Source organism: Onychomys torridus, chromosome 18 (assembly GCF_903995425.1).
Source record: "Onychomys torridus chromosome 18, mOncTor1.1, whole genome shotgun sequence".
NCBI lineage: Eukaryota > Metazoa > Chordata > Mammalia > Rodentia > Cricetidae > Onychomys > Onychomys torridus.
Genome location: NC_050460.1, coordinates 667381 through 687294, shown reverse-complemented (window position 1 = coordinate 687294; position 19914 = coordinate 667381). Strand labels below are relative to the sequence as shown.

The window sequence follows — 19914 nt, the reverse complement described above, 5'->3', positions numbered from 1 at the left end:
CAGAGAAACCTGTCTTAAAACAAGCAAGCAAGCAAGCAAGCAAACAAACGAAAAAAGAAGAAGAGATGGTTCTTTATGTATTATGTGCTTGAGAACTGCCAAGAGAGTGGATTTTAAATATTCTCAGTACTACAATTGGGCGATTATCTCTCTCTCTCTCTTTACCTTCCCCCACACATACACACACACACACACACACACACACCAGGCAAAGGTGGAAGCAGAAGCAGGCAGGTCTTTCTGAATTTAGGGCCAACATGGCCTACATAGTAAATTTTAGGCTAGTCAGGGATATGCAGTGAGACCCTGTCTCAAAAAAAAAACAAAACAAAAATCAGCCCTCTCCCCCAAAAAACCTCAATAAAATTCAGCATGCAAATCTCTAGTGCTGAACCTGACACAGGGGAGCTCAGTGTGTTGATGAATGTAGTGATAGGAGGTGTGGTTACAAGGTGCTAGTCTGGGAAACAGCCTATTTCATCCACAGCAGAGCAAACCTCAGACACAGGAGCATTGCTGAAGCTTTCCTTTTTGTAATTAATTTTAACTTAGCATATGAGTATAGAATTCATTATGGCATTTTCATACATACGTACCATTATACTTTGTCCTAATCCAGGATCCTCTGAGTCAGAGTATTATTCTGTAATCCAGGCTCTTCTTAAACTCTCAGTTCTCCTGCCTCAGTCTCCCAGGGGCTGGGATGGCAGGTGTCCTCCACCATACCCAGCTAATCAATTCCTTTTCAATTTGATAATGCAAAGATGCAGTGTTGATGCTTGTGAATTCAGATGTGTCCATTAGATTTATTCAGGTAAAAAGATTACAAGGATTGCTTTAGCCTCTGTAAATTTTTATTGTGTGTGTGTATTTGTGTACTTGTGTATATATGTGTTCCACAGTGTGCTCATGGAGACAGAGGACAACTGTTCGGAGTTGGTTCTCTCCTACTATGTGAGATGAGGAGAGTGAACTGAGGTTCTCCATCTGGGCAGTAAATACCTTTGTCCACTGAGCCAGCTCACTGAAAGCCACTATGCTTGGTTACTTATTATTGTGTGCATGTGTGTGAGTGTAGGTGTGAACATGATGTGGCATATGTCAGGAGGTCAGAGGACAACTGTCAGGAGTCTGTCATTTCTGTCCAGTGTGGGTTCTGTGAATTGTACTTGGGTCCTCAGGCTTGTGTGGCAAGTGGGTTCACCTGCTGAGCCATCTTGGTGGCCCCACTGTTTTATGATTTCATTTGGGATCTTGCCTGGAATTTGTGTTCCACCTGTCTCAGCCTGCCAAGTGTTGGCATTATAGGCAAGTGCCACCATGCTAGTTGATAACCTTCTGTTTCACTATGGATAATGTTTGTGACTGTCTCTTGAGTCTTACACCTCTTCTTTGGTATCACCTTAAGCTGCTCATGTTTCCCACTTGGAGAATGTGTCAGAGGAGGAAATGAACAGACTCCTGGGAATTGTGCTGGATGTGGAGTACCTGTTTACCTGTGTCCACAAAGAAGAAGATGCAGATACCAAACAAGTTTATTTCTACCTATTCAAGGTGAGATTTTTAACATTTTATTTATTTATTTTTACATTCAAATTTGTATGTGTGCGTGTATATTTATGTACTGGCACATGTCATGGATCTTCTGTGGAGGTCAGAGAAGAGCTTGTGTAAGTAACTTTTCTCTTCCCCCCTGGGGTCTCAAGTATTAACTCAGGTTGTCAGCTTTGGTAGCAAGTGCCTTTCCCTGCTGAACCGTCTTGCTATTCCCTTATTATTGTTTTAAAGATTTATTTCATTTTTAATTATATATATATATATATATGTGTGTGTGTGTGTGTGTGTGTGTGTGTGTGTCTGTGTGTGTGTGTGTGTGTGTGTGTCTGTGTAGAGATATGGGCACATGAACGTGGTACCTGCAAAGGCCAGAGAGGCTGTTAGATCCCTTGGAGCTGGAGTTTTAGGCAGTTGTGAACCGTCCAACATAGATGTTGGAAACTGAACTCAAGTTTTTTAGAGGAATAGCAAGTGCTCTTAACCACTAAGCCATCTCTCCAGCCTCCCACTCCCTTTTTGGTTTTTGAAACATTGTCTTATACATTCTGTGTTGGCCTCAAACTCCCTTGTACAGCTGAGACTTGCTTTAAGCTCTTGACCTTCTTGCCTCTACCCTTTAAGATCTAGAATCTAGATGCTGCATTTCAGTTATGGGCTATTGTGCCCAGTGTGAGGTGAGAGTTTTGCATTTCCAAAGCAAAAGTTCAAATGAGCCCAGTCCCATGTGCAGTTTATGGGTGGAAGGCACTCAGCTTTGCTTCTGAGGCTTTGCTTCCTCAAGAGTCTCTAATATGATCACTATGAATGCCTTCACGTGTGTGCAAAATTGAACATCTCAATTCACAGATGTTTATAGGTTTCTTAACATCCACCAAATAAGTGTTTATCACAGCCTGAATTAGAGATGGCATTGGAGTATCTTGAGGGACAGAACTGTAACAAGACAAAGTTCTTCTGTTTTGGACTTTCATGTCTGTCAAGGAGATGGCCAGTGAACAATCAGTAATGTTTTTGCAACGTTAAAGCCTGTGAGGGGAAAAGAGCCATTCCTGCTCAGGGAACTTTCCAGGCAGAGAGTTGTGCACTAGAGGGGCAGTGGCACACAGGCACAGCAGTGAAGTCTTCAAGGTGGAGCCTGGAGGGAGGTGTCAGTGGAAAGAAGTCAGCCGAGCTTCTGTTATTTTAGAGGGAAGCCCTTGACTGTCACTGACATTGCCACCATTGTAGCTAGAGTTTTTTTGGTCCTGCCTGGCCTACAGTCAGGACAAATTTCTCTCACCCGCCAGTCCCACAGCTACTCAGACCCAACCAAGTAAACACACAGAAACTTATATTATTTATAAACTGTATGGCCGTGGCAGGCTTCTAACTAGCTGTTCTTATATCTTAAATCAACCCATTTCTATTAATCTGTACCTTGCCACATGGCTCGTGGATTACCAATTTCTTACATGTTAGTACTCATGGTGGTGGCTGGCAGCGTCTCCTTCTCTGCCTTCCTGTTTCCCCAATTCTCCTCTCTACTAGTCCTGCCTATACTTCCTACCTGGCTACTGGCCAATCAGTGTTTTATTTATCAGTTAATCATCCACAGCACTTTCCCTTTTTGTCTTTTTTCAAAAAGGAAGGTTTTAACTTCAACATAGTAAAATTACATACAACAAAACAATTATCAAGCAAGAATCACAACTACAACATCTAGTCTATTTATTTGTATTTGGCAAAATTAAAGAAGATATCCTATCTATCCTATATTTGTGAGTCTAAGGTTTCACATCTAACTTATCTTTTATCATAACAAAGGAAAATTATAACTATCTAGTCTTCAACTACATCAAAGACCTCAGAAGGATATAATATTACCTGAGAAATGATAGGTGGACACAAGCAACTTTCGGGAGTCTTGCAAGAGTAGACAGAGACAGCTGGCAGCCTGGACAGTTATCCAAAGTTCCTTTGTAAAGTTGGGGCATCTATCTTCAGCTCACAGGTCTAGAGTCTCTCAGTTACTCCTCTCTGTGTCCTGAAGAATGTCTGGCAGTTTCCTCTGCGAAGCAGGAACCTGATGGACCATTTCGCCAAGCAAAGTTCAGTAACTTTTAAAGAGCATGAGACTCTTAATCTCAGGGTCGTGGGTTCAAGCTCCACATTGGGTGCCACACCACTCCCTGGAGCAGCTGCTGCTTTTTGTGCCTTTCCTTCAGTCACACAGCTGTTCACAGGTGCTGATAGGATGGGGGGAACAATTTGCCAAAACCAGATTCCTAAAGGAGGCAGCAGAACAATTAAAACAAGAAACCTGGGACTGGAGAAGATGGCTCAGTGGTTAAGAACACCTGAGTTCAGTTCTCAGCGTCTTATAAAGAAACACACCAAGAAACAAACAAGCTGTTTCTGAGTGTGGTATTGTGTTCCCTGAAAAATTGTGTAGGCTAATAAACTTATCTGGGGTCAGAGAACAGGACGGCCACAATATTAAACATGAGGATAGGCAGTGGTAGCACATGCCTTTAATCCTAGCATTTCAGAGACAGAAATCCCTCTGGATCTCTGAGTTCAAGGCCACATTAGAAACAGCCAGGCATGGTGACACACGCCTTTAATCCCAGAAATCCAGCCTTTAATCCCAGGGAGTGACGGCAGAAAGTAGAAAGATATATAAGGCGTGAGGACCAGAAACTAGCAGCATTTGGCTGGTTAAGCATTCAGGCTTTGGAGCAGCACAGTTCAGCTGAGACCCATTCAGATGAGGATACAGAAGCTTCCAGTTTGAGGAAACAAGATCAGCCTCGAGAGATGGCTCCAACGGTTTAGAGCACTGGCTGCTCTCCCAGAGGAAACAAGATCACCCGAGGAACTGGCAAGGTGAGGTAGCTGTGGCTTGTTCTGTATCTCTAATCTTCCACCATTCACCCCAATAACTGGCCTCAGGTTTGTTCTTATTAATAAGAACTGTTAAGATTCCTGCTATGGGGTTGTGGATTTAGCTCAGTGGTAGAGTGCTCTGGCAAAAAAAAAAAAAAGAAAAAAAAAAAAGAAAAGAAAAAAATCCTGCTACATCTGAGTTCTTTGCAGATGACGTTGTATTGTGCAATCCTTGTAAAAATGTTAGGAAATATATCAAAACAGAAGGCATGGCCAGGAGACACGTGCCAGTGTCTGTATTTTCTTTTCTTTTAGGTTTCACTTTTTTTAAAGGTTAGTTTTGAAATAGTGTCTCCGAGTGATTTCCAGACTGATTTTGAACTCAGGATCTTTCTAACTCAGTTACTCTAGTGCTGGGGTTACAAGCACAGGCCACCGCACCTATTTATTTACATAGATTTTTGTGAAACCTCCCTTCCCTGGTGGCTCTCTTTCTCTGTAGTGCTTTATATGTACAAATATTTTGCTTGCATGTATGTCTGTGTACTACATGAGTGCAAGGCACATACCAGTCAATTGTTCTACCACTTAGCTACATTCCCACCCCACAAAATTTTCTTTTAATAAGACCAACTGTGCTTAACTTATTTTTATTTTTAATTCTAGTTTTTACTCCTTGTGGTACTGGGGCATTGTATGTACCAGACAAGTGCTCCATTGAGCTGTGTTCCAGCCTCTGCTTGCTTTGGGTGACACAAAGAGCTAAGTTATCCATGGAATTCCTCTTTGTTGTGGCTGCTGGGGGTCTCAGTGGATTCTCTACAAGTTTCTCATAATTGTTATCTTTTAAACATTTGCTCTGTAGTCTCCTTTTCCTTCCTTCCTTCCTTCCTTCCTTCCTTCCTTCCTTCCTTCCTTCCTTCCTTCCTTCCTTCCTTCCTCTTCTTTTATTGTGTTAACTGAGGAATTGCGGGTAAATAGAAGACAGAAGGGAGAAGGAGAATCCATTTTTTAAAAAGTTTTAGGATACTATTTGGATATTCTAAAATGGGTTGGGGTGGGTGGGGGTTGAATGTCATCAGGTTGAGCCCCTCAGGTGGCAACTTGCTGACATGGCTGTGAGGCTGGAGTCATCTGATTGAATCCTGGCAGATTCTAGCTCTTCCTGATTCTTTGGAGAAAGCTCGTAGTTGAGGGAAAACAAGGACTGCATAACTCCAGCTACTGTTTGTCTTGGAGCAAGTGCCCCGGCAGCTTTTGCTGCCCTGCCAAGTGAAGGAGCTGAACACTTAACATCCTTTAGGCCATGTGGCTTGCAGCTGGTATAGGTAAGCCAGCAAGCATTACTCTGGGTCATAGCACTGTGGTCTCCGCGACTGCCCGCCCCAGTCTTCAAATAGTCCAGATATACTCGCTTCTAAAATCAGAATCTAAGCTGGTCAGTGTTTTCTTCTCTTCTAACCATCCCTCTTTCTTTGCTTTTCCTTTCTTTTCTTTTCTTTGGTTAGGTCTTTCTATGTAATCCAGGCTGATCTTTTTGTTGTGTTTGAAACAGCATCTTTCTATGTAGCTGTGGCTAGCCTGGAACTCACTAGGAGTCATGGGCTAGCTTTGAATTTGTAGTAGTCCTTACTGCCTCAGCCTCCTGAATACTTGGTTGGTAGCATAAGCTGTTATGCCCAGTTTCCAGCTACATCACTTTATATTTGAGGAAATAGATTCACAGTTCATATCAGTTCACCTCAAAACTGAACATTTTTATGGATCAAGTTCCCAAGTAGCTAACTGAGCTAAGGGAAAAAGATTTTATTTAAATCAGAAAATAAAACAGGCAACTGGAATTGCTTGTTTTTAAAATTCATGATTAGTTTTGTTTTAATATGGAGTCTTTTGTAGCTTCAAACTTATTATGTAGCTGAGGATAACCTAACCCTTCTGACCCTCCTGATTCCACCTCTGTGGTACTGGGATTCAGGCAGGGCCACCACAGCTGACTCATGACTAATCTTTATCATTGGAAACACATGTAATGCTTACCTTTATTATAGTTAGTTTTTGTGAAGATGGACCCAGCACATTAAGGATCAGTGAGTGGTCCACACTCATAACTTATATGGGACCCCCTAGAAGGTATTGTGCTGTGTGGTGACATATTCCTTTTTCTGTCCCTTTCCTGTCTGTCTGCTCTTTGGAGGCTTTTGATCTTAGAGCGGGAATTAAAAGCAGTGCATTTGGTTTGTGGGCACTGAGAACACAGGCCTTCTGCCTGCAGATGGAGAAGCTCAGTCTCTTAGATTAATCAGTTTTGTTAATACAGTAAATAGTTGCCCTCTTTCATGTCTTCTGGAAAGGCAGAAATGGAGAAAAGAAGGAAAGAGTAAATAAATGCATGACCTACACATGAAGGAAGCTATGGGCGATTTCAATTAGAGTTGAATGGAAAGAACATCAGTGTCTTTTTTCTTTTTCAGAGTTATTGAGAAAAAGGTCTGGTAAAATGACTCATGCAGCCAAGCATGATGACTTGAGTTCAAGTCCCAGGAGTCATGGTGTGGAAGGCCAGAATTGACTCAAGTTGTCCTCTGAATTCCACATATACACTGTGGTTCATGCATCATCCACATACACATGAATATATGTAAAAATATTTTAAAGAAATTTTTTATTTCTTTGAGATGTGGCTCTGTTCTATAGCCCTGTTTGGCCTCAAACTCATTTTGTAGCCAGTGGTGGCAATCCTCTGGTCTCACTCATCTTTCCACATGTGAGTCACCACATTCAGACCAAGAAAAAGTGTTTAAAATAGATATAAACATAAGCATCAAAGGAGGAAAAGAAGGGTTCAGTTGTTCACACCCAAATGTGGATTTCTCCAGAGTTCTTAGGGTTGAATTAATCTTTAGTGTAGTTCTGGATAAATGACTCTGTCCCTTTTCTCTCTGTTTGCTTTTTGGAGGCTTTTGATCCTAGGACAGGAATTAAAAGCAGTGTATTTGGTTTGTGGGCACCTGGCTTCTACAGATAGAGAAGAAATAGAAAAATACAGAAGTAGAGAAAGCTCCATCCAAGCCCCTGAGCCCATGTGTCTAGCTTCTGCAGGCAGCAGTTCTTTCTGACCTTATTTATGCAGAGTGTATCCTGGCTTATCTAGTGTTTAAGAATGAGAGGTTCGGCTCCCTGTGGTGGCCTCAATGAGTCTAAATGGGTTTCTGGGTCCCTAGCAAGCAAAAATGGGAGAAAAGGGGAAATGGAGGGAAGGGTAGAATATGGGGATCAGTGCAGGGGGTAGTCCAGGCTGCTAAGAATTGAAAGGTGGCTAGCTCTGTGGCTAGCATGAAGGCGAGTTTGTGGTATCTAGGAGTTCTTATGTGGCTAAGTAGAATATAGTTGGTGACTCCACTTAAAGGTTAGGTAGATGTGGGGTGGTAACTGGAAGGAAAGGAATAGATGTGATGTGGTGTGTGTGTGTGTGTGTGTGTGTGTGTTTTAAGTGCTAGTTATGTTATGGTGCATACCCATAATTCCATCATTTGGAAAGCTGAGGCTGAGAAAGAAGGGCCATGAGTTAAGGTCAGCATGGACTACATAAGGATACCCTGTTCAAAAAACCAAAACTATAAATCACTAAGCCACAAACTAAAGCTTGTTTTTAAAAATGATTTCTTTGCAGCTCTTAAGAAAGTCTATTTTACAAAGAGGAAAACCTGTGGTTGAAGGCTCTTTGGAGAAGAGGCCCCCATTTGAAAAGCCCAGTATTGAACAGGTAAAAGCATTTTGAGGATCTCTTTTACATGAATTTAATGCTGAAGGGCCCCTCCCAGCTTTTGTTTGCTGGGGCTCAAACCTGGAACCTTATAAATAGTCAGCATACACTATTAAGCTATACTCTAGCTTGAAGAACTTTCATGCTTCCTTCCACATTTCTAAATTTTTTAAAAAAGATTGATTTATTTATTATGTATATAGTATTCTGTCTGCATGTATGCCTGCAGGCCAGAAGAGGGTACCAGGTCTCATTACAGATAGTTGTGAGCCACCATGTGGTTGCTGGGAATTGAACTCAGGACCTCAGGAAGAGCAGCCTGTGCTCTTAACCCCCGAGCCATCTCTCCAACCCTCTTCTACATTTCTATATAGGTCTTGCATCCATCCCAACCCAGCATCAAGCTGTTAACACAAGACTATAGGAACCTAGGACACTCTGGGTCTCACAATCACACCCACTTTAATAAATAATCTGGGTTTTGTCTTTTAGGAGTGTTGTGCACTTAGACTCCACTCTGTATGTAAGGGAAAATGAGTAGAATGTATAGTTGGTAAGAATTCATAAAATGTGCCTTTTCTTACTCTTGAATGAAGTGAGATCCCACAGAGGGATATGTGTGTGTGTGTGTGTGTGTGTGTGTGTGTGTGTGTGTGTGTGTGTGTGTGTGTAATCAATTTATTAAGGGTGCAATGGGCAAACAAACTCACTAATACAAACAAGCAAGGCGCTGACACCACCACTACTTCCGCCACTCATCCCTCTGGTCCAGCTGTCACTGTTCTGTTCTGCAAGCTGCTTCACGCTGCTTGACTGCATCTCAACCACCCAGGAGAGAGCAAGCTGCCCCTCCTCAGTTTTAACTAGTCACATACTCAGAAAGGGCCATGTCCATTGGGCCAGACAGCCCAGAGGTCATTGGTTGAATGGAACGAATTCCCACACGCTTGAAGTCTTAAAATTAAGTCTTTGTCTTTTTATTTGGCACTGTCTGAAAAAGCCTATTAAGAAGAGAGGGAATTTATTAATGACGTGGAAAACATTGTATCTTAGAGATGTGTGTGGTAATTCTAGCTTCGTTTCTGTTGCTGTGATAAAATATTTGATTTTTAAAAAAAGCAGTTTCAGAGGAGAAAGGGGTTTTATTCAGTTTACAATCCAGGTTATAATCCTTCATAGAAGAGAAGTCACATGGCAGGAGCTCCTCCAAGCTGAACAGATCATATTTACAGTCAGAGCAGAGTGAAATGGATGCTTGCAGGCTTGTTTATGTTCAGCTTGGTTTCTCTACTCTTAGGAAGATCAGGACCTCTGGCATAGTGAATGGTGCCAGCATTTACAACAGTTACTTTTTGGGTCTCCTTCCCCAGGAGATTCTAGGTCCTATCAAGTTGACATAGGTAATCATCACACAGTAATACCAGTCTTTATAAATAAATGACTTGGTGTAAGTAAGCCTTTGGGAGAACAAATTTTTCTTTTATTTTCTCTTCTTTTTTTATTTTTTTTGGGACTGATTTGTAAACAGTTTGTGTAGCCCTGGCTATTATAAAAACAGTGGAAGGGCCTGGCAGTATAGCACACCTTTAATCCCACTGGGGAGGCAGAGGCAGGTGGATCTCTGTGAAATATAGGCTACAGAGTTAGTTCCAGGAAAGGCTTCAAAGCTACAAAGAGAGATCCTGTCTCAAAAATCATACAAACAACAACAATAAACAAAAACCAACCAACCAACCAAACAAACAAAAAAACCAGCAGAAGGCAACCTTGGCAGTTGGAGCCAAGGGGCCCAAGAAAGCCATGTTAAATGACAGAACTCACGTCGGTAGAGTGTGCATGTAGAGATAAGGGCTGAGGAGATGAGGAACAAGAAAGGAAGAGAAGAAGACACAGGAAAGGGGGAAGAGAGGAGGTGTAGATGCAGTCTCGTGGGAAGAGAGAGAGAGGAGTGGGGGAGGGTTTGCCTTTAATAAGGGGATTTAGCACATGTGTATACAAACTACATATCCACACAGCGTATGTGCACAGACTACGTATGGCCTTAGGACCTGGGCTGTTTAGGTATTTGCTTGAATCTTAGCAAGTGCATCCTGTCAGGTCTCCAAGGGGCGGGCCATGTATGTCTAAACGCTAACACTGGCTGTCCTAGAACTCAGTATGTAGACCAGGCTGCCTTCAAACTCAGAGACCTGTCTGCCTTTGCCTCCTGAGTGTTGGTAAAGGCATGTGCCACCACCACATGGCTGTGAGAGTAAGTTCCATGTTGATTCTAAACTAGTAAGAGTTCTTATTCTTTTATGTGATGAGATGGGAGTATTCTCTAGAAAATTTAATGTACAACTCTCTTGGAAAAGTGCACATTTCTGAATGTTTTTTCTTCCTCTGATATTCTTGTTAAAACTACAAGAGTGATGAAAGATAAGGTAGCAAAGTATTAAAAATTTCACAGACCAAGACATTTATCCAAGAACCTCATTTTGCATCTTTTCTCATTAAAGGGATTTTGACCTTTCTAATCCGTGTCTATGCTTTTCTCCTTGATGCTCCAGGATTGAAGTGGGAACAGAATCATAATTCTGTTTTTCTGTTTGTCACTTTTTCCTCCACTGTGACCAGAAGGGAGATTTCCCTGGGTAGTACTGTTTATTTTGAAGGAAAGGGAAGACATTTTTGTGGACTGAGATTGTTTATTCTTTTGCAAATAACTCCTGAGATAACTGGTTAGATTCAGAGTTAGTGTGGTCATATAGCTACATGAACATGCTGCCTTCGATTCTTTTCAGGGTGTGAATAATTTTGTGCAGTACAAATTTAGTCACTTGCCATCAAAAGAGAGACAGACAACAGTTGAGCTGGCCAAGATGTTTCTGAATCGAATTAACTACTGGCACCTGGAAGCTCCATCACAGCGGAGACTAAGGTCTCCCAATGATGACATCACTGGATACAAGGAGAACTACACAAGGTAATTGAGTTGAGGTACTGCACCCTGGCTCCAAACATGGAATTACTATTTGCCTCCCAGGAAAGGGTTGCCTACTTATGGTGACTCCACCAACTCGTAGAATATGCCTATGTAGTTTAACTTTCAAGTTCTTAGTTTGCTTTTCAAAATCAGCTATTATCTATCTATCTATCTATCTATCTATCTCTCTGTTTGTGTGTTTATTCTCTGCCATGTCACTTGTGTGGCAGTCAGAGAACAAATTGTAGGAATTTGTTCTCTCCTTCCACCATGTGATACAGGGGATGTATCCCAGCCCTCAAGGCTGATGGCATACACTGGCACTCACTGAGCCATCCTCCTGGCTCTGATAATATTAAACTAAATATGGTTAATTTAACTTGTATGTTTTATTTTTTCAATGTGGCTACTATTTAATTTAAAATAGCTATGTGAGCCAGTGGCTAATGCCTTTAATCCCAACACTTGGTAGGCAGAAGCAGGCAGACCTCTGACAAGATCAGCCTGGTCTACATTAGTGAGTTCCAGATCAACCAGAGCTATATAATGAGACCCTATCTCAAAGGAAAAAAATACAAGAAGTAATACATAGCTTGCATTCTTAAAAAAAATTAGCCTTTTAACGTTAATTTTAATGAGAAGGATACAAAATCACATAATAAACTAGGAGTGAAGGATAAATTAGAAAACAAACAATTTGGCACATTCAGTATACAAAGTATTAAGACCTATATTTATCTTCATTTAAATAGCAGTGGCCAGAATTATCCATTTTATCTCTTTTCATGATATTCTTACTGTGTGTTTGTTTGAAAGAGAGAGCATGTAGCGCAGGTAGCCTTGAACTCACTCTATACCCCAGGCTGTTTTCTTTCTTTCTTTCTTTTTTTGAGACAGAGTTTCTCTGTGTAGCTTTGCACCTTTCCTAGAACTCATTCTGTAGCCCAGGCTGGCCTTGAACTCACAGAGATCGACTGCCTCTGCCTCCTGAGTGCTGGGACTAAAGACATGTGCCACCACCTCCCAGCCCCAGGCTGGTTTTTAACATAGGATCCTCTGCTTAATGTCATGAATTCTGAGATTGCAGCTATACACTACCAAACCTGTCTTTGTAGCTCTTAAAGGAAAAAATTATTGTTTCATAAATAAAAAAATAGGACCAAAAATAAAAAGCAAATAATTAAAAGAAAAGGTATATATATGCATACCTGTGATTCTATGTCCTCAGGAAGCAGAGGCATGAAGACTGTGAGTCCCAGGCCAACCTGGACTATAGGCTACATAGAAGCCTTGTCTTTAAGAGTGGGGTTTGGGGTAGAAGGGAAAGTAGAGAGAGAGAGAATCAAATGTATAAACAACATGAGAGACATGACCATATTTTAGAAAACAAAATAAAGCCAGGTGTGATGGCATATACATTTAATCACAGCACCCAGGAGGCAAAGGCAGGCAGATCACTGAGTTCAAGGCCAACCTAGTCTACAGAGTGAATTCCAGAACTGCCAGGGCTTCATACATAGAGAAACCCTGTCTCCAACAAACAAGCAAACAAAAAGATATAAAAGAAAAGAAAGTAATAATATAGGGTGGCACTTGGGAACTATCAAGAAATGGGTAGCACATATTAATAGATACTAAGAAATAGAAAAAACAAAGTGGGTTTTGAGTGGCCTCAGGGCTTGTCTCTTTTTCTACCTCTGTGAGCTGTAGATGAGTCTTTTCTTCTCTGATGCTCAGTTTCTTCTGTGAAGTTATATTCTGTGGGAAGTTTTCACTGCTGCATGGCACAAAACAGGTGCAGGGAAGATTTTTGGTTTGTTTACACCCCACACACAGTGCTGTCTAAAACACAGTCTGCTAATGTGGGGTTGTGTAGCTGGATAATAGACAAGAGTAATGGATAATTGAACAAGATTGTCTTTGGCAGCACATATACTTCAATTGGAATGATACAAGGAAGATTAGCATGGCCGCTGAGCAAGAACGATGCACAAATTCATGTAGCGTTTCATATCTTTATTTCAATTTTCTCAGACTCCCCTATAGATGCCATTGTCCCAAGACAAAAGAAAATAATTTTAAGAACATAATGCCCACATTCTCAAGAGGTGGGGTGGGTCGTTTTTTGGTCATTTGATGGATTTTGTCATTGTTTGGGGGGAGTTGGTCACAAGTTGTTATTGGTCATGGTCAGGGAAGATACTAAACATAGCAAATTAGATTCAGGAATTTCATTCTGAAAAGAAAAGGTGAGGGATATAGAAATGGTAGGATAAAAGGATATATTATTGAATCTGCTTTCTAACAAAAAAAACTACTAGTCTCACTTATTTTACATTGATACGGATTTTTTCATATTGATACAAATTTAGGATTATTTTTGTTATACTATATATATGTTTCTACTCTTGTTTCAAATATTTTTGTATATTGATACAAATTTAGTGTTATTTTTGTTATACTGTATATATGTTTCTACTTTTGTTTAAGGTATTGATTGTACCTATGCAGCTCATTTAAAAATGCCATGTTATGCCAGGCGGTGGTGGCCTACACCTTTAATCCCAGCACTTGGGAGGCAGAGCCAGGTGGATCTCTGTGAGGTTGAGGCCAGCCTGGGCTACCAAGTGAGTTCCAGGAAAAGGCGAAAAGCTACACAGAGAAATCCTGTCTCGAAAAACCAAAAAAAAAAAAAAAAAAAAAAAAGTCATGTTATGTTCTAGTCCTCGAAAACTATTAAGGGTAATAAAAAAAAAAGACAGGTTAACAGTCATCTATGACAATCAAACTTATAGTCACGTTAGATTTGTTTTCACAGTTAAACTGATGTATTATAGATGGTCTTCAATCATTTCAGAGACCTGCAGAATATGACATTTAATTTTTTTTTTCTTTTATTTATTTATTTATTTATTTTTTGAGACAGGGTTTCTCTATAGCTTTGGAGCCTGTCCTGGGCTAGCTCTGTAGACCAGGCTAGCCTCGAACTCACAGAGATCCACCTGCCTCTGCCTCCTGAGTGCTGGGATTATAGGCATGTGCCACCACTACCCGGCCTGACATTTAAAATGTTTTAATAACCTAAGGCTTTTCATGACAGTGAGACATGTCTGCTCCTGGAAGCACCAATCTACTTCATAAAAGTATGATGGGCATTGATGAACCTCCATATGTAGTTTTCTTTCATTGTGACAAAGCTAGCGATTTGGTCAAGAAACTGCCTTTACCTTGACTGCTGACAGCATACTGTACAAACTGGACAAGCAGGACACAAAGGAGTAAGACTGCCAAACTTTGCTAGACAAGGAGGGACAGCCCTTCAAAATTCCTGCTTCACAGAAAAGTCTGTCAGATATGGTAGGCCTGTAGGCTGAAGATGGATGTCCTAACACTGTAGAGGAAACTTGGGTGACTGTTCAGGCAGCCAGCTGTTTCTGTCATTTCTATAGTTTTGAAAACTGCTTGGTCTGCACTTCCTGTTTACTAAAGTAATATATCCTTCTTGGGTCTCTGATGGAGTTGAAGACGAGATAGTTGTTATAGTTACATTTTTCTTTGTTACCAAATTCAAAAAGGAAACTCACAAAAGAGATGTAAAGTATATAAAGTTGAGAGGCACCAAAGTTCAAATTGTTTATCTACGAAAATGTTTTGAGGTCTAAAAACCCAAAATAAAGTAGTTTTGGGTTGCTAATACAAGCTAGGATAAAAAGTAAATTCTTCAAGGTACAAAATTTTGGACTCATCAAGATAGGATAGATAATGGAATATTTACTCTGAATTTGCCAAATACAGATGAACTGGACATTGTGAATGTGATTCTTACCTGATAATTGTTCTTATTGTTTATAGTTTTATTATATTAGAGTTAAAACCTTTCCTCTTTTTATTTTATTCATTCAATTCATTCATTCATTTATTTATTTTCAAGACAGGGTTTCTCTGTATAACAGTTCTGACTGTCCTGGAAATCACTTTTTAGACTAGCTAGCCTCAAACTCACAGCGATTTACATGCCTCTGCCTCCCAAGTACTGGGATTAAAAGTGTGTACCACCACTACCCAGCTAAAACCTTTCCCTTTCCTTTTATTTAGACAAAAGGAAGGGGGGATGTTGTTGAATAATCTTTTTGTACATTATGAAAATGTGTCTTTGCCAAGGCAACTTCTGATTGGTTTAATAAAGAGGTGAATGGCCAATAGCTAGTCAGGAAGGGGTTAGGCAGGACTTTCAGGCACAGGAGGAGAGAAGATGAATCTAGGCATGGGAGAGATGCCAGAGGACACAGAGAGGAAACAGGAGGTGCAAGATGGAAGAGAGGTAAAATGCCATGAGGCAGAATGTAGATTAGTATAAATGGGTTAATTTAAGGTATAAGTGCCAGTGGGACAAGCCTAAACTACAGACCAAGCTTTCCTAATTAATATGTCTCCATGTCATTTTTTGGTGTGCTGGCGGCCCAAAGAAAAGTCCCGTCTACAGTGAGTATTTGAATGAGACCTTTGAAGCTGTAATGGCTTCTGATAGAAACAGCACAAGAGCTTTTTGGTGCTCAGCATCCACAGCCTACAGCCGAAGGCAGAGCCTGCCCAGAGAGTCAAGGGATGAGTCTCCATATGCACTAGGACTTGTTCATTTCTAGATCAAGAGGCTTAGTTCATAATATCCGGAAATGAAGGTAGATGCACTCAACTCCCTGTTTCTTCTATCATGCCATTTGATGAAGAAAGGAAAGCAGGGAGAAGAACCTAGCAAAGTTGGGGGAGTCAAAACAAAGAAACCTCATATTTATGAAGCACACTATTGGCATGAAAATGAGGCAGAATAGGATTTTATGTGGTGAATATTGGACTCAGAGATGATAGTCATTGTTCCAGAGCTAACTTGTAAAGCTTTATTCAGTAAAAAATAAAAAACAACCTGAGGTAACATACACCTGTAATCTTAGTCCTCAGAATGTAAAGCCACGAGGGTCAGGAGTTCAAGGCCTGAATGAGCTACAGGGGACCCTACCTCAAAATTCAAACTAAATGAAGCAGATTTAACAGTATTACTTTTTACTATAATGAATAAAAGAAAATGTGTTTCAAGTTTAAAATTATAATTTAGCCAGTTGTGGTATTTAATCCCAATACCTGGGAGGTAGAGGTAGATGGATCTTTGAGTTTGGAGCCACGCTATTCAATATAGCTAGTTCCAGGCCAGCCAAGGCTACAAAGAAAGACTCTATCCCCCAAATAAACAAAAAATAAGAGCTTTTATTATATTTATAAACCATCTTCTTTGTAGCAGAAATACCACTTTCTTAGCATGTCAGCTGCCTGTAATGTACTTTAGAACTCAGTCAGTACCACTCAGATACAGATGTGAACCCCTGATGACACATATTTTTAACCCCACACTCAGGAGACTGGAGCAGGAGGCCTTTAAGTTCAAGACCAGCCTGCATGAGACTCTGATTCACAGAGGGGTGGAGATAATAGAGAGAAATTTTAAATAAGTTTTACTCCTTACTCAAAGTATAGTCATCTCTGCCAGGCATGGTGGTACACACCTTTAATTCCAGAACTCCAGAGGCAGAGGCAGAGTCAGGTGGATCTCTGAATTCAAGGTTAACCTGGTCTACAAAGTGAGTTCCAGGATAGCCAGGACTGTTACACAGAGAAACTATGTCTCAATAAACAAAAACCAAATCAAACCCAACCCAACCCAACCCAACCCCAACCCCAACCCCAACCCCAACCCCAACCCCCCCAACCCCAACCACCCCAACCCCAACAACCCCAACCCCAACAACCCCAACCCCAACCCTAACCCCAACCCCAACCAAACCAAACCAAACCAAACCAAACCAAACCAAACCAAACCAAACCAAACCAAAAAGTATTGCCATCTATCTATAAGATCAATGTGGAAAATTCCCAGATACTGTGATTAAAAGTGTGCTAGGATTATGAAGTGTGCTATCAAGGCTGGTTTATGCTGTGTTGAGGATTGAATCCTGGGCCTGCATGCAAGGCAAGGCCTGTACCAACTGTGCTACAACTCCAGCCCTGTTTTCTTGTATTTTAGTGTCAAATTTTAAATAGTGTCAAGATAATCAGAGTTGCATGGAGTTTGACTTCTGATTACTAAGATTTGTGATCAGGTTGCTCATTTGTTTATATTTTATAATTAGTTATTGGGCTGGCCTCCTCTCATCCCCAGATACTCTTTCTGTCTTAGTTACGGTTCTATTGTTGTGAAGAGACACCATGACCACTGCAACTCTTATAAAGGAAAACATTTAATTGGGGCTGACTTCCAGTTTAGAGGTTTAGTCTATTATCATCATGGTGGGAAACATGGCAGTGTGTATGCCAATATGGTGCTGGAAAAGGAGCTAGAGTTCTATATCTTGATCCACAGGCACCAGGAAAGGGACTGAGCTACACTGTGCCTCAAAGCCTGTCCCCACAGTGACACACTTCCTCCAGCAAGACCACACCTCCTAATAAGGCCACTCACTCTGGGCCAAGCATTCAAACACGAGTCTATGGCAGCCATTTCTATTCAAACCACCACACTTTCCATTTCAATGAGTGAGCACAGTTAATAATCCAATAATATTGGCTTCAAAAGAGGTGAATTTTAGAATTATAGAATAAATAATGCCTTTTTTTTGCTAAAAAGATCACTTTCAATAAATTAGTAAAATTCAAAATTATTACAGAATAGTACTTTCACACGAAATATTAAGAGAGAAACTTGAGAGAATAAACAGAAGTAGCATACACAGGGGTTTTAAGATTGTGAATCTAGGGAGATTGCTCAGTGGTTAGAGCACACTGCTTTTGCAGAGGATCTGTGTTTGGTTCCTTGCACTCATATTAAGTGGTTCATAACCACTTGAAATTCCAGTTCCAAGGGATCTTACACCCCTCTGCTGGCCTCCTCAAGCAGCATGCATACTTGTAGGAAAAACAGCCATACACATAAAATAAAATTAAAAAGAAGAAAAGATGAGAATCAAAGCAGATGTAGTAACATTAACCTGCTTCTTCCTAATGAGTAACTCATGCCTGTAACCTACTACTCAGGAGTCTGAGGTAGCAGGATTGCTGTGAGTTCAAGACCAGGATAGGCTACAGAATACGACTATCTCAAAATATGGAAGTGGGCCAATGAGCAAGTAAAAAGCCTCTCCCTTCTCTTCCACCCATCTTCTCTCTTTTCATCTCTCACTCCCTTCCCACTTCCCTGTTATAGCTCAGCCTGTTGTTGAACCTGCCATTCTCTTGCCTTATCTTTCCAGATAAGGGAACTTATAGGTGTGGTCATGAAAGTCTTTCTCCAAAGTGAAACACTACTGCTCCATTGCCACCTCTCATGGGGTAGTATGGGGGTTAGGTACAGAATTAGATGGAAAAAAAGACCCAAAAAACAAGACCACAGATGTGCACAGTGGTATGTCATTCATTTCCATCCTCACCTTATCGGTGGTGTCCTCAGTGAGGGAAGGATGAACTTTGATTTTTGGAAAGCAGCACTGACTTGGAAGAGGATGGTTTGCAAAATGACATTCCCACCAGGTTTCCCTAGTTAGAGTTGCATTCTGGGACTCCCATGATCTATGCTTGTTGCTGTTCCTGGGAGATGCAGAGCTTGCGTCTGCTGCCTGAAAATCCAAGGACTGTTTCTGATTGTTTTCATTCTTTAACATCAGTGTTGGAAGAAACTTTCTAAATCAGATGTCCCTTACCGGCAGTTTACTGCAGACTTGTGGTCAGATCAAGCAAACCTGGTTCCTCTCCGACCCTACAGTGTTGAAAGTAGTTTTGACTTTGAGCTTACAGAGTGTACCTAAGCAACAGATGGTCAAAGCTTATGACTTCCTGTACCTGACTGGGTTTTGAATAGTCTTAAAGCTCTTTATCTTCTCCCCACAACTTCAGTGGTAAGAGAGTGTTGCCTAGGCAATTCATTCATGTTTTTCATTCACTGCTTCACTCACTCATTTATCATAAGAAGGAAAAGTGTTTGTGTGTGTGTATGTGCACGTGAACAGTGTTAATATGTAGGTGGCCCAGATTGGGTTCAAGCTTCAGTGATACACCTGCTCAGCCAGTTCTGGGATCACAAGGGTGTACCATCATGCCTAGCTGCATAGGTAATTTATTTTCATTACATTTTATTTATGTAGTATGTGTACACGCGCGCTCGCGCGTGCGTGCGTGCGTGCGTGCGTGCGTGTGTGTGTGTGTGTGTGTGTGTGTGTTCTCTGGGATGGAACTTTGGTTTGTAAGACTTAGAAGCAAATGACTTCCCCCTTGAGTGATCTTACAAAAGGAAGTTTCTCTGTTGCTTTTCATTTTTCTTTCTCACTTGTATAGTTTTTTTTTTTTTTTCCTTTTCTCCTTGTTATTTCTGGGGATCAAACCTAGGACCTTACTTATGTTAAGAAAGCATTCTACCTTAGAGCTACAGCCCAAACCACACTTTATATACATACTTCCTTCTTTAATTTTTTAAAAAACTTTAAGTACTTATACTATTAAAATATCTTATACCCCAAATAATTTATAGAAAGCAGTCTTTTCCCAACTCTCTGTAATTAGACACAGTCATTTAGGCCTAAATACTATGTGATATTGTATGCTTTTCTAGATGCTTACTATCTTTAAAAATAGGATGCTTCAAATGAATAGGTTTTCTAATTGCTGTGATCTGTCAATCTGACTTTACACAAACAGTGACAGGATTATACCACACAACACATCTGAT

General features: G+C 40.8%; 1 protein-coding gene and 1 non-coding gene across 4 annotated transcripts in view; both read left to right on the top strand.

Annotated features, from left to right (window-relative positions):
• The window catches only part of Kat2b (lysine acetyltransferase 2B), a 110973-nt gene that overhangs the window by 48154 nt on the left and 42905 nt on the right, over positions 1 to 19914 (top strand). For 2 of the 3 annotated variants that reach the window (XM_036167718.1, XM_036167720.1), the window contains exons 3-5: positions 1409 to 1554; positions 8093 to 8185; positions 10969 to 11150. In XM_036167718.1, coding sequence (XP_036023611.1) covers positions 1409 to 1554; positions 8093 to 8185; positions 10969 to 11150 — 421 coding nt within the window. The remainder of the gene's footprint in view (positions 1 to 1408; positions 1555 to 8092; positions 8186 to 10968; positions 11151 to 19914) is intronic. The other variant, XM_036167719.1, reaches the window with a different exon arrangement.
• LOC118570136 lies at positions 13065 to 13168 on the top strand. Its single transcript, XR_004943134.1, has one exon. It is a non-coding gene; the product is annotated as a U6 spliceosomal RNA (small nuclear RNA).